The 27,572-nt window shown below is 33.8% G+C and overlaps 2 protein-coding genes across 7 annotated transcripts; one reads left to right on the top strand and one right to left on the bottom strand.

Moving 5' to 3' along the window:
* On the bottom strand, window positions 1-2,898 carry LOC145967965 (protein FAM8A1). The gene is made up of 6 exons (XM_083093102.1): window positions 2,739-2,898; window positions 2,259-2,463; window positions 1,402-1,551; window positions 1,190-1,310; window positions 751-874; window positions 1-586 (listed from the first exon to the last, which is right to left on the bottom strand). Exons 2-6 carry the CDS (start codon window positions 2,443-2,445, stop codon window positions 248-250), a joined length of 921 nt encoding a protein of 306 aa, XP_082949228.1. The 5' UTR covers window positions 2,446-2,463; window positions 2,739-2,898; the 3' UTR covers window positions 1-247.
* Window positions 2,881-26,308, top strand: Krz (beta-arrestin protein kurtz). Of its 6 annotated transcripts, XM_083093100.1 has the most exons (9): window positions 13,294-13,788; window positions 14,075-14,288; window positions 14,448-14,823; window positions 15,479-15,772; window positions 16,351-16,488; window positions 18,134-18,277; window positions 20,227-20,313; window positions 20,638-20,784; window positions 21,223-26,308. In XM_083093100.1, the coding sequence occupies exons 1-9, from the start codon at window positions 13,762-13,764 to the stop codon at window positions 21,296-21,298; spliced, it is 1,503 nt and encodes a 500-aa protein (XP_082949226.1). In that variant the 5' UTR covers window positions 13,294-13,761; the 3' UTR covers window positions 21,299-26,308. The 6 variants fall into 6 exon arrangements, with proteins under 6 accessions (XP_082949224.1, XP_082949223.1, XP_082949226.1 ...); XM_083093098.1 differs by lacking the exons at window positions 13,294-13,788; window positions 16,351-16,488 and adding an exon at window positions 2,881-2,978; XM_083093097.1 differs by lacking the exons at window positions 13,294-13,788; window positions 16,351-16,488 and adding an exon at window positions 4,064-4,391.
* Window positions 26,309-27,572: the final 1,264 nt, after the last annotated feature.

Here is a 27,572-nt window from a genome sequence, read left to right as displayed (position 1 = left end):
TTAAGGATCCAAAGAAAATATATTTGTAATTGCACATAATTCCAAGAAATTCAAAATACAAAAAATTCCTCAAAATACAAAAAAAACTTGTGGAACGACCTTTCGCTGCAATAATAATAATTTTTATTTTTTACACATATATACACTTCATATACACACACAGGATTCCGCACGCATACAAGGTACAAGAAGCACAGACAGAATTATGTACACATCACAGAATTCCATGCAGCATCCCTCAGGCGGGCTACTGCTGGTGTATCCTATTGTTGTTCGAATTTCTATAGGGATCTTCGACGACGACGGAATTACAGATCAGATCGTAGCCGGTTCTGTTAAATCTGAAGAAGAACAACGAGAAGCAGATCGGGAATAGAAACGCCAGCACGAAATTTTTCACCACCGATCGACCCAGGGCTAATGGCAGACCCAGATCGGTCCCGGGACTCACCAGGACCACGTCCGGCTCGTTTGGACGTTCTACGGGAGTTATATTTCGACACTGAACCACCCGCAAGCCCATCATGTACTTGCCAGGTGTAGCACCTCCGATGAAACCGTAAACACCATGTTGAAGCCAAAAGGCCTGAAAGAAATTCATAATTAATAATTATAAGGATAATTTTGAAAGTTGAATTGAAATCAAATTAAACTTTATTATTTAAAATTTGATTTTTTGTGGAGTAAATTATTTTTACAAAATACAGTTCAGTTATTTTGTCGTAAAATTTCGTGGAAGTTCCCTCTTACCTCGAAGATGCAAACTATCACACGATGAATCACTTCCAAGATCAGAATTCCATAAGTCATTTCCAAAGCCATTTTGTAATCGATACGCAAATTTGTTTGCAATAAATCCAAGTCTTCGATGTCTCTGAAAAAGTATAATCACTATAAAAGATTGCAGTATATATTGTAAAGTGAAGAAAATTATTATAAAGAAGAAAATTATTATTATTCTTTATAATAATTTATTATAAAGAAAAACAGAAAATTTTAACAAAAATCTCTCTTAATATTAAAAAATATTAAAATAAAGTCTGAAAAAGTAAAGAAGAAAGTTACTGATTACATTGGAAGGAGACTCGATAGTTTAGAAATATTTAATACAAATTTTATCTCTCTTTAAAATGTGCAAAAAAGTGAAACTTATAGGCATTTCTTATATTGCTCGTGTCTTTTTGCTTACATAAAATCGAATACATCGATCGCGATGAAGGTGATGGAGAACTTCAAAAGAAATAGCATCGTTGAGTCTATAAATTCAGCAGCAAACCTCTTCCAAATTGGAGGAATGCGGTATTCGTAACCTAAAATATAAAGTGAATTTAAGAATATAAAATCATTTCATGCGTGACATGTGTTTTAATAATTCTTTAAACAGGATCACAAGATTTTAACCTTCGACTCCAGGAGGTTGAAAAGGACCTGCAGGTTGTTCCTGAGGTCTTCTTTGCCTCACTCCTTCATTCTGTCTATCTGTGTTTCCGATTATTACTCCCGCTCTACTTGGTGGTGTTGGTACTTGATTTGCTTGAAAGGCTGTTGAAGCTGAAAAAAATTATAACTTTTATAAAATAAAACCTATAGTTCTAACGATAAAATAACTTATCTTGACAAAATTTGAAATTTAACTATTAATAATAAGAATTATTATTGTATTTGGAGTAATAATTTATTATTACATATATGTATATTAAAATAATATAAAGTTTCTTATTTTTAGAATATATTAATAAATTTTATCAGTATTTATTTTATATGCATTCTTTTAAATGCAACAAATTTGTCAGAAATTTTAATTATAATTTTTTTATAAAATATTTTAGATTATATATAATATAAATTTAATGGAACTTTTTGCAGTAATTTATTACTGTATATTAAAAGAGTATTAAAGTTCCTTATCTTTGAATATTTTTAAATATGAATATTAAATTTTATCTTTCATAAAACTTAACAGAATTTATCTCATATGCATGTTTCTTGAAATGTTAAAAATTTATCAGAAATTTTTATTGATTTCTTTTTTATTAATTAATTTTTTATTTTCATAATTTTTTCATAAAATATATTAGTTTATATAATATAAATTTAGTGAAGCTTCTCTTTCTTATATCTTCCTACTTTTATATTATGTAAAATAAAATTAATTGAATGAAGATTTTTTTTAAAATGTTTTCAATATAAAAATATTCTTATTGATTTTCTTATTCTTCGACATATAATCTTTCAAAACGACTGGCGCTTATTCATACCGGGTGTCGAATTCGCAATGTGCCCAGACATCACGTAATAAGGGAACATCGCCGCGACACTTTGCCAAGCGTATGCTTCCTGGACCCATTTCTCCAATTTTTTAAAATACCGCGATCTCTCCTCCGCCGGATCCAATTTGCCCTCCGAATCCCGCTCGGACGTTTGGTCGTTTTTGTCGTCTGCCATTTTGGGTTCTCGCACTGCCTACGAAAGAAAACAAATCGGTTCGTCACTCAACGTTGAGGGTCATAAATCAGCATCGCTGATTACTCCGAAATTTTCGCTCCTCTCGATCGGAGCACGTAAGACGGGACGTAACAATTGACAGATGACGATTATCGCAATCGTCGACTAATTTTTTTTACCGCGATCAATCAACAAGCGTAAGATATACTGAAAGAGGATAAATAACGATGCGTTAACAACACTATTTGATGAAAAAAAAAAGAAACAATGATGGCAAACACGGCTCTCGTTACCTCTGTCGCAATCAAGCACTACGCATCTACGGTCGTGTGTAAACTACGCGCCAACTATCACTACCCATCACTGACGTGTATAATAGCTAATGGTATAATCGTGATGCTTTTTGCCGTCGAGATAGTCCAACGAAATTCCGTCACGACAGCTGTCGGCTTTTCCCCCAGATTTCATCAGTCGTGGTGGGAGTGTCTAGGCTGATGCCCGAAACGCATTTCTGACTCGAATGCATTATTAAGGTAAGGTGGAATATTATATTTTCTACGGGAGATTTTTTTAAAAGCGATTCGTCGAAATTTATATTTATTTAATTTATTAATCATTTTTTTATTGCAAAATCATCGAATATTTCTTTCAAAATTTAACTGTCAAATGAAAAATTCGCAATCATCACGTGTGTGTGAAATGTATCATCTGCTGGTAAAAGACACGAGCAATGAATTGATGGAAAAATGGATACGTCTTTAAAAATATTTTAACAGAAAGATTTGAATTATTTTTCAAGATTTCCGTGAAGAATAATTCGTAATCTTGTTTTTATTATATTTTTATTTAAAAGGAAAAAAGTATCGAACAGAAATATTTAAAACTGACCTCTGGTAGTAAAGACTGGTATCAGGAATTGAAGGCTGCGTGAAATTTGTCCGAATCGCTATTTCACTAGAGAACCACTAGCATTTATAATAAATAGAATGTAAAGACCAAGCTATATTTTATCTTTTAAATTAATGTTGTATGCTATTTTTATTATAAGATATAAATTAAAAGTTATATTTTAACAGAAAAAATTATTAATCTTATTAATTTATTATTAAGTCTTAATTTAATAGAGAGATGAATATAATTTATAATAAAAATTGAGTAATAATAATTAGGAAAAAAAACAAGATGTATATAGCATATAATCCAATAGTAAAAAGATTATAATTGAAATCATCAGCCTAAATTTTTCTTTACCTAAATCTCTAGTAAGTGAAATTTTTATAATTTTCTACAATATTTTTTTTCTATTAAAATTCGTTTTAAAAATAGCTGCTTGCCTCGTTGCAAAGATGCGAGAAATCTAAAAAAAAGTATGCAAATAGAAAAAATTGCAATACTAGTACAGTGCTAGTGACTTTTTCTCTACCCAGCATCCTGGACAAGTTGAAATTACCTGTCTAGAACGAAAAAGACAGAAAGTAAGCGGTCAATTTTCCCTCGCTAATTTCCCCGTCCATCGGGAAAGCCCGTTGATTTCCACTCGAGATCGCAAACAAGCCCGAAAACCGTCTCCGCCTAGAATCCAGGGGGGAAATAGGAACTTTTCTTCGGAGCCGAGAGCCGCGAATGGGCCGCAGAAGGCGCTGGTTCGCGGTCGCGCGACGTGCCCGTAGCTCCGAATCAGTAACCACGGTGCGCGTTTCCGACCGATGAGCGGGCACATCGGGACCAGCGGGCATCCTCTTCGTGCGCGAGACCCTCGGGGATAAATAAGACGGACGGTGGTGCGGAGTGGCCGCCGAGTCGCGTGGCACGTGCGGGTGAGTCGCAGGGGTGGTCGGCGAGTGTCGCGTGGGAGCGTCGCGTCGTCGCGACGCGTCGCACCGGGACTACGGTGACAGCAGCCCCAGGAGGAGCGTCCGAGGGTGTGGGCGTGCGGAGGACTCTAGGTAAGGTCGAGCACTTCGTCGTCCGGAGGACGAGAGAGTCAATTTTCCCATCTCCTCGGTGTCCGAGTCACCCTCATCATCCCCTCGTTCCTTTCCTGGAGCCTCTTCCTGGGAGAGCTTCTCCGGAAATTTCGCTGGTCCATCAATGTAACGTCCGAGAGAGGTATTTGCGAGAAAGGAAGAGCGGCGGCTCGTCCTTCCCGCTCCTCCCTTGAGTCATTCCAACGGAACGCCAGCCAGCCGGAATTCCGGGAATCCTGACGACTCCGAAAAGCCAAAGTGACCTGCGCTCGTAAACAGTCATGTATTAACGAGACGCTGGTCTCTTCTTTCCTTCTTAATTGTTTCTAATCTCCGGGAAATTTAAGATAATGTTGAACTTACTTATTTATCCGTCCAATTTAATTTCAATTAAATTACAATCATAAAACGCTTGGAAAATGGTCGGAAAATATATTTAAAAGTTGAAAAATATTTATAAATTCTGAATCTTCTATCTCACTGCCTACATAAACTGAAACTCCATAAAAACGTGTATGACTCAGGAACGTAGCGTTGTAGGATTTAACGTCTATCCAGACAAATTTACACGTGTAATCGTATAAAGAGCGGATACAGAGAGAAATGAACCAGCCGCGATTCTAAAATAAAGGATGCCATATTGTTCGGTTCTCCGTGCGCTTTATGCGGAAATAATTCCTCCGGATGTGTCTTTATTACGGAAATGTCCGAGCGTAGCGTTTGTTTATGGCATTAAACAGCGTATCTCGCACATCCGGTTTAGGACGAGCGAACTTTTCGAAGTGGCATAAGAGAAACCTCGTGGACTTTCCCATTGAATCTTGCCTATCTAAGGACCATCCTCGGGCTTTTTCAGTAAATACAAATAGATACGTGTCGCGTATGAAAATTTAATAAAATAATATAGATAATTTTTAATTAGATAATCAAAAAAATTTTATGTATTTAATAAAAAATTATTCGAATTTTTATTTTCTTTTAAGAAAGAGATACATGATATTTTTTTAATAATTATTTTCTTACAATTCGCGTGTAAAAATTTAACGAAATAGATCAGATAATTTTTAATTAGACAGTAAAAGTTTTTATTACATATTTAATTTAAAAATTTTCAAAAATCAAATCTTATCAAAAAGTGTTCAATTATCAAATTATCAAATTATATTTGGTTAAAAATTATCAAATTATGCTCTTTCTTTAAATTAAAAGATAAATTATGTTATATAATTTACAGATTATTGAAATTTTAAAATGATATTAAATTATCCGGATAATTAAAAGATAAATTATATAACATAATTTATCTTTTAATTATCCGGATAATTTAATATCATTTTAAAATTTCAATAATCTGTAAAATTATTTTCAAATTGATAAACTACGAAATATAAAAGTTTTATTTTCTCGCAAGACGAGAGAGAAACTCATTTGAAAGATTAAAAAGTTGGTGAAAAGTTCCTGTGGTTAAATTTTATTTACTCGCCGCCTCTCGAAAACGCGCGCGTGAGGGGAAAAAAATTTCATCTCTGTCATCGCATAATAGCACATTCCGATGATTATCATTAATTATTATCGAAGACGCTCCTTCCACCTGTCTTTTACCGGATCTCCTCTTCTTTGCTTTTCACTATTATCTACGCGCGTGAATTACGTAAGAATAATTATCTTGATTAACAATGGCAGTTTGCGTATCTTTTTATGTAACACAGTTTACGTTAGATAACGAATTTCAATAGAAAAGTCCCGACCAATTGATTCAATTATGAGTACTCTTCAGGCATATCTCTCTCGCGCGAATTCCCTCTTACTTATCTTACTTGATCCAAGATTTATCGACACTTCTGTTTATTTACTCGCACTTTTAATTAACATTAATTCGCCTCTTTCATTTTTCAAAATTTGCTCGTTGTATAAAATTTGTTACAAAAAATCGTCAAGAATTTTATTACATCGTTACGATGTAGATCGCCGCAATTCCCGCGAATATATAGCATTCGAGAGCAGGCTTTGTTTACACGGTGGTGAATTTACGGCGTGCATTCACCCGAAAATGCTCATTTATAAAAGCCGTCGACACAGGCGCGATGCGGCGCGATTATCGTTATCGATGCGAGTGTATTCTCTCTTCCACGAGTCGCCCGATAACGCGATAGGGGGCGAGCGGAAAGAGGGAAAGGGGTGGCGAGAAGGGAGTTCGAGATGTATACGTTTAACCTGCTATCTCTCGGGCGAGACATCATCAATGTTGCATCCACAATCGCGTGCTTTCTGACCCGCCTATCGAAAATCGAACCGACAGGCTCGCCTCGACTATCGCTACCGCGATGTCTATCGATCGATATGGTACTATACGTGTGTACGTCCGCTTTTCACCGTCGCTTTTCCACGTGACGTTAATTGCATCCCGGCGGAAAATGCACCGGAGATGCATCGACGCGTATTTTCCTCCGTTGTCGATCGACTCCGGTGGCCGCGATTCGAAAAATCGCCAGTGGACGCCTGTAAAAAGCGCGCTGACGTTGATAGATATCGTCGCGATAAGCTCGCCTCTTTTTCACTCGCAGGGAAAATTGCCAAGAGAATTGCTGCGTTGGATGTACTTTTGAGAATTTAATTCTTGGCTTCTCTCGTATATCCTCGGATGATTTCACATTTTTCTTCTCTGTTCCTCGATAAGGAAATCAATGACGATGTCTGATAGATGATTAACGAGAAGTAAACATTATTACGTATCATTAAGTACGATATGCCACATTTGATTGAATGTTAAAAATTTAAACAAAGAATATTCTATAAAAAAGCATATTTAATGTTATAAAATTACATATAATTTTTAATATTGCGAAAACTGCATCATTATTATACATCAGGCGTAAAATTATCATTGTATGAAAAATAATAAAAATGTTATATAAATGTTATATAAATCTTTATCATCGGCATAAATAAAGGAAAGTATCGTTGCCTTTCTAAATAAATTATTTTTCATTTTTGAAATATTTCTCCATTAATTTTCCATATTTTCTCACTTTATCGAGAAAATATTTTATTTTTTCTATTTTCTTTTTCTTCCTCTACGACAAAAAAAATATCGTTTTATATTCCTAGAAAATTTATCAGTTTCATATTTCAATTTGTAAACTTCACATGTTTCCGAATTTGTGCGTCTATTTCTCATATTTTTGAATAGAAACAGTTTAAAACAAAAAAAAATTCTTTATACATAAAGAGAGAGAAGCATATTTAATATTGAAAATTACATAATTTTCATTAACATGAAAATTGCACCATCATTACATGTAATCATCATTGTATAAACTGTTTTATAAAACTTTACATCGTTGATGTCATCGGCATAAATAAAATAAAGTATCATTGCCTTTTTAAATAACACATTTTTCACATTTCTTTATTAATTTCTTTTTCTATTTTTCCAATTTATCGAGAAAATATTATATTTTTTTACTTTTTAATATTCTTTCCCTTTTATTTTCTATTTTTTTATCTCTCTCTACGAGAAAAATATCGTTTCATATTCCTAGAATTTATCAGTTTTATATCATTTCTATTTATTAATTTTTTCATATACCTCTGCACGTTTGTGTGCTGCGTCCATTTCTCATATTTTTTCCCCAGTCCATGATTATTTTGTATTTCTTCAATTAAATTCGAGCTCTCTCTCGTAGCGTATTTGCAGCTACGATAAGTGCATTCCTTACGTAGTGATCAAATATAAACATGAATCGCGCTTCTCTTTTTTGCCGTTTCATTATCACAGTCTATCGCGGCGTCCTTGATGTTATCGATGATCGATAGTCGGATTGCCAAAGACGGTGATTAAATGAGGCAATTAACGCGACTCTCGCACAATGCATAAACGTCCAGCCAATTGCCTATCGATTTAATCTCCTATTCAATAAAGACATTTATTATATTCAGTCATGAATGGAATGCAACAGTTCGCCGCGCCCTGAATTAAAGCTGGCTTACATCCGTGGCTTCTTTACCGAGTGTATAATTGCATCTTTAAGTATAATTAACAATGTGTATTAATAACAATGTGATAACATCAGATATTTATTACCCACCATTCAAAAAAAAAAAAATGAGAAAATTAGTTAAAGCTGCGTCTAAAGCTACAAAAATTGTCCGTTTAATTTAAAATCACACAATTTTTAAGATTTTTTTGCAAGAAAGCAATGCATTTTTAAAATGGAGGGCACGTATGTATTTTTTTTTCCGAGCAAATAAATACAATTTTGCATCCGATAATTAACTCAATGCTTCTCCAGAAACAATTTACTCCTGTGGCATAATTTTTCCTGCCGTTAAATATCCCACGAGACGACGGGGTGGTCGAAGTGCACGCGACGACCCTCGGATCGATATTCATATTCTGCGAAGTCGCGAAAGCCTTAACTTAATCCGGAATAGTTTAATCACACGAAATTACGCGCGCTAACCTCGTTAACCCGCGTCTCGGTCCGTCAGTGTGATTGCTCTTCGGAGCGAGGTACGAAAAAAAATTTTGTAGACCGTCAAAATAGAACAGACCTGATTATTTTAGACTCCGATTATTTTAATGACAGAGAGATATTTGAAATTTTCTTCAATTATCAGACCGTTGCGTTGCATAAAGTATCGGTTTTATATCAATGGATACTTCAACGTGCGATAATTATTGAATTTAATTATCGAATCGCGTATCAAACGCGCGAGACGCATATAGAAGATACAGTGAATACACGGAAATTTAATTTTGCCGCTTGTACACGGTTTCTGACGAAGTTCTGTCAAGGATACACTTGACATGGTTGCAAAACCAGAAACTAAGGAAGAGCTTAATGCCTTACCTGTTGGCCTTGATGCGACATTCAATAGCTACCAATTACGCTCTTACATATACATTTAAATATAAGGAATACATTATATTTAAAGATAAAGGAACTATACTTACAAAAATTGTTATACATTATATAAAATTATTTATTTAATTATTTATTTAATATTATATAAAAATGTTATATAAATGTTATATAAATAGTATATATAATATTATATAAAAATGTTATATAAATGTTATATATAATATTATATAAAAATGTTATATAAATGTTATATAAATAGTATATATAATATTATATAAAAATTAAAATTTATAATTTTCTATTAAATTCTATTATTGACACATTCTTAGAAATTAATTATTGGGACTCTCGTAATCAAATATTAAAAAATCCAAGCAAATTTTAATTCGCCCTTTGAATATATATTACGACGTCAAAGATTACCACATTTTCGTTTACTATGGTAATTTGAGTGTGCAAGACTGATGACGCGCTAAGAAATTAATTTATTTTTACGCGTAGATAATTTACATTTTGTCACCTTTGACGTCAATATGATTGCAATTAGGAGCCTCTTGAAAACAAGATATCATGATTACATTAGTGGGGGCAATTTAAAGTCCTCTCTCTTTTTGCAAAATGACACGTTAAGAGGCGGCTCGATATTTTATCGCTCGGCGATCTTTCGGGACGACAGGAGCCACAAGGTGATACTTGGAGGTGGCTTATCATTTATTATGGACCTTTCTATCGGAGGCTCGCGCGACGCAAAAGCTCGCAACAGACGCAATATGCGAGATAATGGCTAATAAATCGTGCGACACACGACGCCGGCGGTTCGTTCGCTCATCGCGCATGCGTGCGAAAATTTCCCGCTGAATTTCCCACCGATTTCCCTGCAGTATTTTCCCCCTTGGTATACTAGGCTCGAGGAGAAAGATCAACGACGCTAATAAGAGCGTGGGAGAAAAGGGGAGGTATTTCATGTTTCATAAATTCTTGAAGATTAAAATCATGAATGAAAAGTATCACGGATATCGATTAAAACTTTAGTAAGACGGAGCTCACTTAATCCGATGATTTGTGGGATTATCTATAAGAAACTTTTACATCGGTACGTTATTGCGTTAACTTTGCTCGAGGGAACGATGTTACGTAATGCGTAAAAAATTTTACGCACTTTCCAATTTATTAAGAAATTAAATTGCAAATATATTAAAATATTATTCAAAATTATGTCTATTAAAAAAAAACTGCTCGCTGTTGACGAGCAAGATCTTGGGAAACATTCTGTATATTTTTTTTCTCTTTCCCTCTCTCTTGTCGAGTAACTGTCATGTATGTGTGTGTGTGTGTGTGCTTCGCGTAAATAAGTTATTTCCGGCTGGATCGACCCGCCGAACGTTTTCAGATACGAAAACCAAACTTTCTTATATAGTTTGACGTGTTTATAGCCCAATACAATATTCAAAATGTTTTGCTACAAATTGGAGTCTCTCTCGAAAAATTTTTGCTAAATTAATTTCGTCTCTGACATTTAAACCTTGCCCATTTCTACAGCTTTCGAGCAATCTTCTCTTGTTTTCTCAATTTAAAAATGATCAATATCGCTAAAAAGAGTCAGCAATTGACGACCAATCAAGTCCGCTTAAGGGGGAATCGATTCTATATTAGCCGAGGAATCTCATTACGCGGCGCGAATCTTCGACGCGAATCCTGAATAATAGAATAGAAATGAAATTGAATGAAATGGAATAGAAGAGTGGCCTCTGAATAATCTAGTTTTCTCAATCGGGTAGGCTAAACATTAATAGTCGGGGGCACCCTGTATACAGAATAATGACGTCAACGGCGATTGAGTAGTATGATTCCCAGTAGTTTTGCGCCGGTTATAGAATCACTGCAATAAGTTATAAGAGCGCTTATAAACTGCGGGCGACTTAGAATGCAATGCCATTACTCTGTCTCTGCGTCATTTATTCGCCATCAAAAGCACAATCGGGCCTCGAATCCATATAATAAAAGCTCGTTAAACAATCGCGGATTATCCGCGAGATGGGAGAATAATTGGACGATACTTTGAAATTGACAGCGTTCATTATAGATACCCCCATCCTCTCGGGAGCGCAATAATTGAAGTGTAAAATATGTAATGTAATGCGCATCGAGTGAATTAATATCTACCCTCCTCTCGATCGTCGCTTTAATCGTCTTAATATCGAGCTGAACGCGAAAAGGCACAATTAAAACGGATAATTGCGAATTGAGTAATTTGTTCCTCGTCGATTTCGATTTATCCCCGATAATATTTAAAACGCAAATTGAGAAAGAGATGATCCGCTGAATAAATATTAATAAAATGCAAATGTACGCGTGTATTTATGTAAATATTAATTTAACCCGTCGCTCTCCCTTTTTAATCAATTACCTCGTAATTTTATTATCGCGAATAAATAAATGGTTGTGATTAAATACATCGGTAAGTGAAGTTTACCGATTGGTTTGTGTTTCTGGGCGTAATTGCTTCTTTTTTTTTCTCTTCACATTCGTTTTTGATTTATGGGGGATCGCGATAACGAGAATGCCTGCGTTCGAGCCAGCAGTTCGATGCCGAACATTTATTCCAGAGCGTGCAGATAACATATGTGAGTGACGTCAAATGAATCGTAAGACTAACTTCCGTCCATTGAGCATGCAAAATTTGCCCTGAATTATTCAAATTATACAACTATTGGCCGAGAATTAAATGCAAATGGCTAACGAAGAACGAAGAAACTCCAATGATATATTATAGGTTAGAATCGCACTTTCCTCTATTTTCAGCATTCAAAACGTATCGAAATTTACAGTTACATTATAGATTATTAAGAAGAATTTATTTTTCTATAAATATTTCTGAAATTTTGATTGATTTTAATTTTTTACATGATTTGTCAAAATTAATACGCACGTTCAATAAATAAATTTTCATTAAAATAAATAAAACTTATATGACTATTTTCGTTTTATCTTCGCGATGCGGAAGATACTTGAGAGTCTCTGCTGATTACGGCGCACAAATTGATAATGAAGCGTGTATTTCGATGCTCCGCGATAACATTTGGCACACAGTGACGTCAAACGCGTACGCAAGTCCCCTGTTTCTTTGCGCTGACCCGTTACATCGACAGTAGAGACATACAACACAATTCTTATATTCCCGCATGCTTTTCATTATATACGGTGTCACGAGAAAATAGCGCTGAATAAAATATTTGCGCGTTTAAAATATATAATAGTTTAATTATTTATTTATTTATTTATAATTAATTATTTATCAATTGGAGAATTAATTGACTATACATTCTATAAAGAATTATTTGAAGAGCATAAATAAATGCACGGTAAAATAATTTACCGAAAAGTAACATATTAAATAATATAAAGGAAATATTTTCTTCTAAGCATAAATATCAAGATATCTTTTCGATAAGAGAAGAATAAATTAAATGGCGCAGACAAACAGCTGGGAAATTAAATAACGAAGATATTTTTCTCTTGTAATTGACTATTCTTCTCCATAACAAAGTTAGTATCGATTTTTCCTCAAGTGTAATTTAATCAGCGACTTGATAGAGAGACTGTTAAGGCAGAAATGTAAATTGCTAACAATCTTACGTTTTAATTAATTCAAAGTAAATTACTTTGTAATGAGAAAACGAACTTTATTATCTTAATGCTCTCTCGAAAATGAAAAAGAAACTCGTGTTATTTTGCTCGCGATGTTTAGCGAGGGAAAAAAAAAACTTTAGTCCGATTTTTAAAAAATTCACAACGGTTGGAACGTGAGAATCAGGATTTGCATGACACACGGTATAGGATCCATCCCGTCTCATGTTATATCTCGTGTTACACTCGTCATCCGTGCATCTGTAACCGATGGCGGCACGCGGCGTGTAAAACCCCGCGAGTACAAATTATTGTACCGGCATTATCGTATTAAGTATTATTTGAGCGCCGATTGAAATTGACATCCATTTGCCGGAGCGGTTCAGTGCAAGCTCAGCGTCGCCCCGAAGTGCTCCGCCATCTTTCCCCTCGATCGCACCTCGAATACATAATTTTGAAAAAATTCAGTGCAAACAATTTATTATCGCGATATCAAAGCAAAAATTTGAAAAATTTGAAAAATTTATTGTGAATTCCTGTATAAAAAAAGCAACACTTTCTTGAAATGTAGCAACGAATATACGATTATCAACATTTTTTTAAAAAGAGATAAATCATTTTTCTACAAAATTAAATATTTTTTAAAAAGAGATAAATTACTTTTTTTCAAATCCAATATTTGTAGAATTCTCGGAAATAATTATATGAAACGAGAGCGAAAAGAAAGGAGAGAAAGTTCCACGTATTACAAAAATAATATATAATTAATTCGGCAATTTTCTTCATAAGTATTAATGACTCATTATTTCATAATTAATTAACTGGCTGAAATAAATACAAATATCTGCATCAAAATGAAAGCAGGAAAGAAAATAATAGAGGTAAATAGAAAGGGACGTTTTAATAGTAATACCCAGCAAACACCAAGTAACATTTATATAATTGTTACATAACATGTAACAGTTACATAACATACATGTAACAGTTATATTGTTGTGGGAAATTACAACTAACAATTATATAACTGTTACTTGATATTTGCCTAATAGTTATCAAAAAAAAGGAGAAAAAAAAAGATTATTCTCTTTATAACGCAATATAATTTCAAAATACAATTTTATGTATAACTATTAATTATTAAATGACCTTGTCGCGATGATCTCGCAGTGGGAGAGCTCGGAGTCGGACTTCTCGGATACTGAGGACTCAAATGAGCTAGAAGCCAGTGTCGGCCCCGAAAGCAACGCGATGGACACTGTAGATAGTGTCAACAAACGACAGGCCACTCGTGTCTTCAAGAAGTCCAGCCTCAATGGCAAGATCACCGTCTATCTCGGCAAGAGGGACTTCGTCGATCACATCACGCACGTCGACCCGATCGGCAAGTATCCATCATAATTAATATCCACGCATGCATCTTCTCGTACAGGAATAACACGCACAGTCGCGATATGTTTTCTTAAAATAACGATTGCACACGCATGACTTCATCTTTTCTGCGAATCGAGTGGAATAAGAGAGACGATTTCTACGATTCCAGACGGGGTCGTCCTGATCGATCCCGATTACATAAAGGAGCGAAAGGTGTTCGGTCACGTTCTCGCGGCGTTCAAGTACGGCAGGGAGGATCTCGATGTCCTCGGGCTGACCTTTCGCAAGGACCTCTATCTCGCCGCGGAACAGATCTATCCGGTGGTGCAGGGGTCTCAGCCCCCCCGGGAGCTGACGCGATTGCAGGAAAGGCTGATCAAGAAGCTGGGGAGCAATGCGTATCCCTTTTACTTCGAGTTACCACCTCATTGTCCTGCTTCGGTCACCCTACAACCGGCCCCGGGTGACACCGGCAAACCCTGCGGCGTCGACTATGAGCTGAAGGCGTTCGTAGGTGAGACGCAAGATGACAAACCGCATAAAAGGTACGAGAATCTCAATACAACGTTAGAAAGGATCCTTGTTTTTAAAATTAAAGCAATATTATTTTATTATTTATAAATAATAAAATATAAATAGTTTATTATTTATAAATAATTAATTTTATTATTATTTATAAATATATTTTATAAATAATAATTTATATTTTATAATTTATATTTTATAAATATTTTATAAATAATAATTTATATTTTATATTTTATTTATATTTTATAAAAATTTTATTTGCAGTTTTGGAAAAAGACTTATTATCAGATTTAAGAAAAGGATTTAATCTTTATAAAAATAAATTTTTAGAAAGATTTTATTCTAGATTTTAAAAAAATCCAATATTTATAAACAATTTCAATTTTATTAAAATAATTTTTTATAAAATAAAGGAGATGCTTATTTAAAATAGATTATATTTCATTTATTTATTAAATTTATTTAGTTTATTAAATAATTAAATTTACTTAAAATGAAATAGCTTTAATTAAATTTATTAATTCATTTAAATTTATTAATTTAATTTATCGTTTATTTAAAATGAAACAGATTTTTCCCACACATTCTTGATTCTTCCCCATAAAAAATATTTCTGTTTACAATTAATATAATTAATTATGGCTTTCATCGATGGACTGATTCGATTTGCAGGAGCTGCGTGAGGTTAGCGATCAGGAAGATCATGTACGCGCCCTCGAAACAGGGCGAGCAGCCGTCGGTGGAGGTCAGCAAGGAGTTTATGATGTCCCCGAATAAATTACACTTGGAGGCCTCCCTCGACAAGGAGCTCTATCATCACGGCGAGAACATAGCTGTGAACGTGCACATAGCGAACAATAGCAACCGGACTGTGAAAAAGATAAAAGTGTCGGTTAGGCAGTTTGCGGACATCTGCCTGTTCTCCACGGCGCAATATAAGTGCACCGTCGCCGAGGCCGAGAGCGAGTGAGTATTCTCCACCCGATTACCTCCCCCATCCCTTACCGAGGAACGACGATATCGTATTTTCGTCGAGAGATCGCGAGATTTGATCTGAAAAGCGATTTTCACAGTAAAACCAAACATGACGAGAATCAAATTGCCATGATTTTCGAGCAAAAATCTTTTTTACTTTTTAAGAAACTTAAATTAGAGGACTTGAATTCAATTTAATTCCCTTCTTATACTCTTAGGAATTAAATCAAATTTAAATAAAATTTTGTTTTCTAAATAAAAATTAATTTATTAAGTGAAATCTTGGAGACAATTGTTTTACTTTTGCAAATCGCTTTTTTAATTATGATAAACAGTTGTAGGTTAAAATTTATTTAATTCAGTAAGCGATTAATTTCTCAGACCACGAATGATTCAGGCGATTGATTTAACGTTGTTAATAATTTGTACTCGAAATATCGCCGATCGGAAGGTCTCGTTTCTCGGACTGCGAGAGATAAAGTTTTAGCGATTTAGACGCTATCGCGCGAGCGTGCGAGAAAAGAAGTGGGACTGTGACGAGCAGGAAAATAAGATTATTGCACTGGCAGTATAGGGGTAGCGCCAGGATTCACTCTGAGCAAGGTGTTTTCTCTAAGGCCGACGCTTGCCGAGAACAAAGACAAGCGGGGCCTAGCTCTAGACGGTCAGCTTAAACACGAGGACACCAATCTCGCGTCTAGCACAATGTGAGTGCGAGATTAAGAGCTCGCTGTTTCCCTCATTACTCTTTCACCTTTTCTCTGCCAGGGGTACTAAGGGGGAAGAAAAAAGTAAAGATAACGGGGAGACTGGAAAGCGGCCAAATGCACAGGCTCGCGTCATTTCTCCGCGGCTATAATCACGACTATATCTCATGACGAACATTCGGACTTTATGGGAATTGGTCGTGCTCGAGTGCCATAAAGATGAGACGCAGCGATGTGCTCTGTCAAATTTTTTTGAAGCAGCTTTGTAAAGTTATTAGAAAATAGAAATTTATAAAATATTATTTTGCGCTTTAATAACGTTCGAGAGTGATTGAGAAAAATTTAATTGAATTAAAAATTAGATTCAGTTGGAAATTGAATTAAAATTAGAATTAAATTAATTCTTGACAGATAAATCTTTTGAAAATCTTGTAAGGAAAGTTATTTTATAAGTTAATAAGATATACACATGTGATTGAAATTATTCGCTTATAGATCTCTCAAATAAATTCAATAAATTTCATTAAAATAATCAGAGAAGAATAAGTAAAATCAGAAACAAAGACAGAAAGAGCATTAAATTTAATCGCGTTTTTTTCATTTGAGAAGTTTATCATTTCTTTAAACATTGAAATATCATGAGAATGAGGAAAAATAGAGTTAAAAGGCCATTTTCAGCCCCCCTTTCTTGCTATCTATTTTTTCATTTCCTTATTAATGCAAAAAAAAATTGAAAAATGGAATGACAGTACCTTCTTAGTGACTTTGTGCTGGGGATTTTTAGCGTGGTGGCCTGTAATCACGTATAGATCTCGATCGGTGGTGGTCTCATTTTCTTTGCAAAATCCTCCCTCTCCTCACACAAGCACTCTCTCTCTCTTTCTCTTTCTCAATCTCCGCCCCCTCCATTTTTTTTTAATCTTGAGATGTATATATTTTTGAACTTTTATATTTAACTTATTTTATATTAGAAAAATATATTTAATATATAAATGTTAAGAAAATATAAATATATTTATATTTTCTTAACATTTTTTATTCCTTAGTTCCTTAAAATAAATTCCTCTCCTATTAATATACACATGTAAGTGTACGTTTCACACTCTATATATATTCCTCTGAAGTACAAGATTGTCGAGTTCTTACCCTATTCTCGTCTCTTGTAATCTGTATCGCAGTGTAACGCACAAACTGACATATCGTGACGTATACACATATCTCGAGACAAAAATAATTTTAATTTCGTTCATTTAATCTTCATGTAATCTTCGTTTTATTTTAATTAGTCATTCATTTCCGCTCAAAATCGAAATTTTATAAATTCCTTTCAAAGGCAGGAAATCATAAAAAATTATAATGATCGTTTTAGAATTATTCTAATTTAATATTAGGCAATTTCTATAAATTTTTTTATAGAGATAATATTGAAATTTATTTCTAACAAATATATATGTATATAAACGTACTTATATTTCATTAATAATAAATATAAATTAATACGTCGACTATTAATAAGAAGAAATTAGATAGAATTAAGATTCTAGTTTATGGACGATCTTTACGCTGACAGCGCGATTAATCTCGCGATTTCGGTCCGCACGTGACGCGCACTGACACTTATGCTGGTTGTGTGTTCAAATGTCAGGGAGGGATGCCCAGTGGGCCCGGGTTTCACGCTCAGCAAGGTGTTCACTTTGACACCCCTCTTGGCCAACAACAAAGATAAATGGGGGCTCGCCCTCGACGGCCAGCTCAAACACGAGGATACCAATTTGGCGTCCAGCACCCTGTAAGGATGCGATGCCTGAAACTAAGCCTACAGATACACGCAGACATGCTTAGATTATATCGATACGCCGCACCGTGTTATTAATCATACATTTAGCGCTCGAGAAAAGGAGGATATCCATCAAAATTGCTCATTAATAATTTCGATATTTTGACGTCTTGTGCACAATATATTTTCAAAATTAGAATTTCAATAATTAATGACACTGACAAAGCAATTCTGAAGTTTTCTTTTTGTAATATGTTTGAATTTGTACAAAAAATATAAACATAAAACAGTAGTAATTATGGTATTTAATTGTACTTTTTTATGTAGAAGAATATATATTTTTTCTCACTAAAATAATTTTTTCTCACTAAAATATTTTTAAACATTATTATAATTATTGAATAACATATGTTTATACAAAAGATTTCTATATAATAATAAATAATTTTTATATAATTTTTAAAAAATATTTTTATATCATATAATATTTTCGTAAAGAAAATATTGGAACATTGGAATAGTATATCTAATAATTATTTGATTTATAATTAATAAATTAATAAATTTCCTAAAATAAATAATTAATAAATTTCCTAAAATTTAATAAATTAATAAATTTCCTAAATAAATAATTAATAAATTTCCTAAAAATTAGCCAGATGAATAATAAAAATAGTTAGAAAAAAATATATAGAAAAAAAATTAAAAAGAAAGAGAGAAAGATTTAGCACGTTTTTGAAAAACTCGACAAGTACAGCGCTAAATGCAAGACAAGAATACGGGCGGTGTCACATATACACACACACACACACACGTGTCTTACGCACGCAACGAGCTGCTGAACACGCCTTTGGGAATTTTTCTCATCCGCAACGCTTTCCATACACGATGGCCGGAAAATATACATGTTGGCTGCCTGTGCGAAAGCTTTTCTCAACGATTATTTCTTCGATTTCTCTTTGATTTCTCGATCGATTCATCGAACAATGACGAGCAACCGACATTATCGATGTGTCATTTTGTTTTGCAAAATTTTCATGTCTCATTCAGCTTCGCTGGAAATTGTCCTTACGTGCGCACGTCTTGAATTCCTTAGATCTGGATCTATGGATCTCTATTTTCAACTAAAATTCAGGGATCTGGAGAATTTTCCACAATTTTGGAATTACCTCAGAATTGATGAACCTTGAAATCCATAGATCTTAAGATCCGAGCGACTTTTGCTCTTTCGATGCTAATTTGTCAGAATCTTGCATTGGTCTTTCATTGACAAGGATTCAAGCTTGATTCAAAATCGAACTTTAACTTCGATATCTTGTTATTTTTACGTATCTCTCTCAGTGAAAATTAAACACATTTCATTTTCCGTATTACATTCAACCAAGTTCAATGACTAACTCAATCACTCGGTCATGAAAATTGTAATAATTAAAAAGCTGAACCTTTGTTCATTATTTTTTTTCCCAACTTTTCAAACGTTTCTTGAGATGCATCTGTTTCATTAGTATTAGAAGGATTAAGAGAAAAAAGCTAGGATCTAAGAGATTTAGAATATTTAGGGCAGACATTTAAACCAAAATCCCATCTTCCTTTTGTTTGTGCTTGTTGTTTAAAAACATGGCATCGCCACCGCATTGTGCCTGCGTAAAATTGCATGAAAAGGTTACAACTTGTTCTTTGTCGATGCAAATCTAGTTTCACTGATAGCTTGACTAAAAAATATGTACGTGATTACCGTCTTTTTATATAAATGTTTTGTACATAAATGTATCTGTATAATTAAATGCTTGCTTGTTTAAGGAAACTGGAATAAATCCAGTTTAAAATTTTCGTTTCGTTCACTTCTCTTCGCCTTTGCATGATGCTATAACACAACTAACCACGCATGAGCTTGTCTGTGACATTAATGTGGGTTTATCGATGAAAATGATGTTAATAATGACCATGAATCTAATTTGCAGTGTGGTTGACCCGTCGCAGCGTGAAAACCTTGGCATAATCGTCCAGTACAAAGTCAAAGTTAAACTTTGCCTCGGTGCTCTTGGAGGGTAAGTGTCAATTAAGTGTCCCGAGATCTGAAATTTATGTTTGGAGAAAGCTTATAATTAATAAAATTTCTCTAGAAAAGATATAAATATTTTTAAATTATATTTTAAACGACATTTTAATTAATTCAAATTTTTCTGAGATCTTCCTGTAAATTTAAATTATAATATTTTTATTTTGATACCTAAATCTGTAGCATTCTTATAGATTGTAAGATTCTTTTAGAAGAAAATTGAAGATTAGGATTCAAAAGTTTCTAGACCACAGATTTAATATGTTTCGATAAATTTGTAATATAGATTTTTCTGTTATTACTCTATTAATAGCGAGTTAGTTGCGGAACTGCCGTTTATTTTGATGCATCCAAAACCGGAAGAGGAGGAACCAATACCGTCCACAGCTCGACCAAGCCCTACGCACAAAACTGACAGCGGAGAGGTTCCGCTCGATACAAATCTGATACAACTTGATACGTGAGTAACTGAAGAGAGAATTTATTTTAGATTGGAATATAATTTTAATTAAAATATAAAATTTCTTATATCGATAAATTTATTAGTTATTAAATTAAATTTATTAGTTATTTTACTAAACGTCGTTTCATTAAACGTGATTAATAAATTATATTATATTTGTTAATAACCACATTACCCAGCAAACACCAAGTAACATTTATATAATTGTTAGTTGTAATTTCTCACTCAACAATATAACTGTTACATGTTATGTAACTGTTACATAACAGTTATATAACTGTTATTTATTAAAAAGAGAGACCTAAATTTTTTAAAATTTTATCCCTACTTGAGTCATATCCTATCTCTTTAAAAAAAGTCAAGAATTTATAAATTTTAATTTTTCTTTAATTCTTTCGAGTGAAAACGATTTTGAGACGCTTAATTTTTTCGTAGGGAGGCGGACGGCGACGACGACATAATCTTCGAGGACTTTGCTCGTCTGAGACTGAAAGGCGAGACGGAAGCTTGACCGTGTTCCGCCGATTCCTCATCGATATGCATCGATGCCCTCGATCGTGTGACCCTGACGCCCCCGTGTCGCACACAAGACGGAAGCTGCACAATGTCGCCAATGATGCCAATAACAGCGACGCCGCAACAACAGACTTAAACGGCGTTTATCGTTCAAATTTGTTTTTGCGGTGTCGCTGCTGCCCTCAAGTACAAAATGTCCCCGACACGACGGTTTACGCGGGACATTTTAAGATTTGTTGTCGCATAAGAAAGTTGGGTGAAGAGGGAAAAGTCGAGGAGAAAAACTTCTCGAGGGGAAACTTGTGTGAAAGAGAGAAGGAGAAAGAGAGAGAGAGAGACGAATTCCGAGCACGTTTGCTCACTTTTCGCGGGCCTTTTTCAGACAGGCTTTTTCAAATGAATACGCGAACCGGAAATGACATCGACAAAATTCTCCTTCAACAATCATTCGTTACTTTCACTGATCGAAGATGCGCAGGAAATTAAAGTTTCCCGAAAATATTTTCTTCTTTCTTTTTTTTTTTTTTAATATCCTGCCCATCGTTGTTCGTACAATTTATTAAGATAATCGAGCCGTTGTTATTTATGACGTGTGTTCGTCGTCGGATCGTGACGATCTTGATTTATAGGAAAAAGTACGCGGCGATTTTGTGTGATTGACACTTATTACGCGAGTTTAACGCCGTCGCCATTTTACGCTTTGTCTCCGAAGACTGATTTTAGAAAGAACATCCAAAAATCTAGCTGATGAGATGTATTTATTGTAAAACTTTCAACAATGAAAGAAATTTTGCAGCAAAATAATATGTAATATTTATGTAAATTGAGATCCGACATTTTTCTCCGGAAAAGATGCAAATCGCAATTAATTCAATTGCAGTCAATTTACAAATTGCACATTAACCCATCTCATAAACGCAATTTGATTAGATGTCACTTGATTCAATTAATTAGCAATAAATCGTCAGTCGATTAAATATTACGGGATCGATAGAAATTCAAGAACGTGCGAGAGTCTTGGTAAGTTTGTAGGCATTTTAGTGATTGTGATTTTTTAAACGGCCAGTATATCGTCTTTAAGTTAGAACGCGAGAAATAAAACTTTGTTCTCGAATCGTCAATTTTACTTTATCGATGCAAACAATAAATGTATACAGTGCGTTGCGAATATTGTTTGCGCAAACAAGCGTAAGCGCCTCTCGAATTAACTCCACGACAAACATACAGTTGACGCAGATAAAAATAATTGATCGCGGAAGAAGATGAAAGGAGAGATATTTTTATGGAAAACTATACACAAACTTTTAATTCTCACGACAACGAGGATAGGAAGTTATCCCGCGAGTCTGTAAGGAATCGATGCTTCGAGGAGTCTATCTCGGAAGTGCACGAATAATGTCGCAATTTGACTCGGGCACTCGACAAAAATGCGCGAAGGAGAGAAGGAAAGATGAGAACGCAGATGTCAATTCATAGATGTATTTATGGATAATTTGTAGAACTGGTGAAACACTGTAAGATTTACTAAAAATCCGTTGCACGTTCCCCTCTCTCCTCCCGCTCCCACCTAATCATTCGATTGATTTTTTTTTCTTAATTAAGCGAGAACCATCGATTTCGACTGATGCGCACACCTCAAGATTGCTTGAGAATTCGATTTTCGCGCAATGAAATGTCGCATAATCTCGACGTCCGCCCGTTTATTAGAAAATAAAATCCGATTTGTATGTAATCCGAAGGTACTTGATATCGATTGCCTAATAAAATCTCGAACGCGAAGACCTTTGCTACGAAAACGACGAAAAATCGTCGGACAGAGTCCGCCATTCGAAGTAACAATGTCATGGCGAATCGTAGGCGTACATGGGTGACGTTTATGTAAGACACATTCTCCAAACAAAATATTTTCTTCTAAATCTTAGATATACGATATGATTCTGTCCATCACGTTTCAGATAGAACGTTATTTTTTCTATCGATGAAAATTTAAATAATTATAAAGTAGCAGAGTTTATAAATTATAATTAAATCTACCTTTCAGAATTTAACGATTTTCATTTAAAAAGAATGAAAGACCCGCTGTCAACTATTAATTTCAATTTCTAAAGAAAGTCAAGTCAACGATAAGCGATTCACGTTGGTGGAGAAGATTAATTATCGGTGACATTAATTAGAATGACGGGGGTTGCAAAGCTATAGAGAAACAGCATTGTACTACATGTATATGTATGTATGTATATACACGGGAAAAGAAACAAGATAATAGTATTTTTTATCACTTTAGCATTTACAAACTGTGTATTTAGATGAGATAACTAAACGTGTGGTCCGCGTTTCTTCGTCGCGCGTTTAAGATTAAAAACGCACGACGAAAATGCGGCCGTATCTATTCATACCAAAGCCGATATTTCCGTCTTTTCTTTCCGAAAAAGAAGTATCTGTCATAAAGAGCATCAATAGCCCACCAAGAAAGTATAAATTAAATTTTTCAATTAAATACGTATCTGTGTAAAATTTATTTATTATTAATGAGGCGAAAATTATTGATTTTATAAATGTATAAGTTTAACACACTTGCAGGAAACAATTATTAGCAAGAAATTATCTTATCTTTGAAATTCACTTTATATTGTAACAATGAATAATATGTGTATTTTTAAAATCGATATTTTTCATTGATTTAAGTTAAATTAAATATTATCAATATTATCTTAATTCTTTGTATATTTAATTATTATTTTACTCAATATCCTATACCAGTGGATTTCTTAGAAAGAATCAACTCGTTCTTTTACCTCGTTTTCGTGAATAAAAAAAAAAGGAACGTGCACGTTCAACGAAAGCTAGCTATTTAATTAAGGGACGAACCTTTTTGCGATTGTGCGGCAAATGTCGATTGCCGACACTTCGATTATCGCTTCGAGCGACGAGTGTATGAGTGTGTACATGTGCAGGCTTGTATAATGAGAGTATATTTTATATTCGCCCGCGGACGCGCGCATATTTTTTATATGATCGCAAACGGTAGGTCGTTAACATTTTTATTGTCATCCGGTTGGAAGGAAAAGAATCATAGGAGAGAATTATATTGCACAAAAAAATCGAGAGAGAGAGAGAGAGAGAGAGAGAGAGAGAGAAATAATTAAAGTCAATATAAAGGATGCCGTCTCTGCAATTTTAATGTTCGAGACTGTTTTCTCGCGATACGAAAAAGACCACGTGATACACAGGGTGTCGCAAAAAGACGCGAGAGTTTCGTTGATTTATTTCAAAATTAAAAACCCTCTCCTTTATTCACCCAGCAAACACCAAATAACAGTTATATAATTGTTAGTTATAATTTCCGACTCAACAATATAACTGTTACATGTTATGTAACAGTTACATAACATACATGTAACAGTTATAATGTTGAGTGGGAAATTACAACTAACAATTATATAACTGTTAGTTATAATTTCCCACTCAATAATATAACGGTTACATGTAACAGTTATATAACATACATGTAACAGTTATATTGTTGAGTGAGAAATTACAACTAACAATTATATAAATGTTACTTGGTGTTTGCTGGGCAATTTTAAAGATCGAGTTATATTATAAATTATTACTGAAACGCTCCAATATTAATGTTTTGCCAAGGATCCTAATGATTCGAATTTTTTAAAGATGGAATACTGATGCGACATTTTTTTGGGACGCTCTGTATTTAACGAATCACCTCCTACAGCACAGACTATTGTTGTTACATTGCAGCAATATTGCGATATTGCTGCAATGTAACAACAACGGTCTGCGCTGTATGGGACAGTATCACTGCGATAAGATAGGTAAACGATTACGCTTCTTCGATACAACACATATTTTGCACCGGAAAATTCACATTTTCTCTCATTTGTACCTCATTTAACCGAAGCTCTTTACTGCTCTGTGGACATGGAATAGCCATTGTGTGATTAAACAGCGAAGCGTGCTCTTATCAGAATGGCAACATCCCAGCAAACGCCAAATAACAGTTATATAACTGTTAGTTGTAATTTCCCACTCAACAATATAACTGTTACATGTATGTTATGTAACTGTTACATAACATGTAACAATTACATAACATGTTATGTAACAGTTACATAGCATGTAACAGTTATATTGTTGAGTGGGAAATTACAACTAACAATTATATAAATGTTACTTGGTGTTTGCTGGGATCATTCGATACACGTAGAATGAAAATAGTTTCTCGCATCGCGCATAATAATAATAAATGGTATAGAGGTAAAAAGAAGAAGAAATAAACTAAAGAGAAGAGGAAATTATGCGCGCTTGTCTCGAGAGTGTATCTATAATTAATGTAATCGAGTCAATGTACAAGTGTATTGTGGTTTACATTACAGCTGCAATTTACAAGTGTAAATCGACCCAGAGAGCCATTATATTGCTATAACTTGTACATTGCACTGGGAACGATTTATTTATTGGAGCCGCGCGTTGTTAGCAAGAAAATCGTGTGTCGTTCATGATCGTTCGCTGTTCATTCGTGAATAATTCGTTTTGTATGTAAAAGAGATTACAAAAAAATTACTAACGTAAGAGAAAAAGAGAGAGAATGTGTGTGTGTGTGTGTGTGTGTGTGAGAGAGAGAGTGTGTGTGTGCATGTAAAGTAAATGGCATGGAGTAAACAATGCATAATATATTGTATATGTAAAAAAACGTGTGTATTCTCGTATTATAACTAGCTGTAATAATTTAATAAATCCTGTATATCGAAAAAAGAACACAAACGCACGAACTGTGTACGCGTGTTTTTCTCTTTTTTTCTTAAACATCCGTTATGCAAAATTTTGCAGACTCTTTTAGAGCGATTAGTTTCTTTTCTACATCCCTCCTTTATCCAAAGAAATTTTTTTAAATAATGATAAGAATAATATATTTAATAAGAAATATTTATGTAACGCGTGACATTTTAACATGGAATGTACAATAAAATATATCATCAAATCTCTATATTTTTATCTCGTTAATACGTTATCAAATATATTAAATTTTGCACACACAATATACGTAATAAGATAATGCAGTATTAAAATACTTTCCAGATTCTTCCAGGAGCGATTTTAATATAATCGTGATACCTTTCGCGATATCTGTTGTTCGAGCTTTCTGAAGTTATATAAGTTCCTTAATTAAAGAGCTAACGTCCAATTAACGAAATTAGATTGATTTAACGAGAAAAGCTCTACCTTGTCCGAAATGAAATGCACATCTGTCTGATAAAAGCGCATCTTTTTTTAATGAATCGTGCTAAGCAACTTTGGAATACCGCGGAAATTGGCAATTCTGTCGAAAATATTTAAATTAATATCACAATATATATCTTATTTTAATTTTTTGTTTCTCTCATTTATACTATAAATATAAATTGTTTGTAAAATATGTAAAAGTTAATATATAAATATAAATATAAGCTATTGGTAATTAATAATGCTTAATTTGTATGCTTTATATTTTATATTTATCTATTTTGTGTGAAATATACGTATGAAATATATAATTAAATGGAAAACATAAAGCGTACAAATTAATATCACTAAATCTTAATTTAAATCACACACACACACACATACGTGTCCCAATGAAAGAAATAATTATTTTTTACAAATTTTCAATTTTTGCCATATATATTTCTGTAATTAAATTAAAATTAAAATGCCTTAAATTAAAATTCTTTTAAAATAAACTTTATTTAAATTAAAATTTTATTAAAATAAACTTTATAAGAAATTAAATGAAAAATGTAATTTTGATAATCTTTTAACTCTTTCTCCATAACCTAGTCTAGTTTAAAAAAAACTTTTCTCGAATCGCTTATAACTCACGAACTGATGCGCCGACATTTTTGCTGAGAAAAAAATCATCTCCAAATGATCTGAAGAAACTATTAATAAACAAACGATGCGGTAATTCTTCGAAAACACCCTGTACATTCAGATAGTAATATTATGATTAGTAAATAATGCGGCAGCAATGTTAACAATTACCTCTCTCTCAATTTTAACTTCAAAACTAACTCGAGCACGAAGAACGAAGGTATTCAAATATCTCTCGCAGTTTTCAAAGTAAGTTGCAAACACGTAGAAGGAGGGAGGGGGTGGAAAAGGGTAAGAAGTGAACTAACAATAAGAGTGAATTTTCCATTTCATTCACGTAGAAACTTCATTCAGATTCGGCCTTTCACGATTTCTCGTCATAAATCGCGTTCAAGGAAGCA

This window comes from Camponotus vicinus, unplaced genomic scaffold (genome assembly GCF_025532165.1).
Source record: "Camponotus vicinus isolate PSW18456_S1 unplaced genomic scaffold, iyCamVici1.0 SCAF_3, whole genome shotgun sequence".
Lineage (NCBI taxonomy): Eukaryota > Metazoa > Arthropoda > Insecta > Hymenoptera > Formicidae > Camponotus > Camponotus vicinus.
The sequence above is the reverse complement of the archived record's forward strand: the minus strand, read 5'-3'. Positions and strand labels throughout refer to the sequence as shown.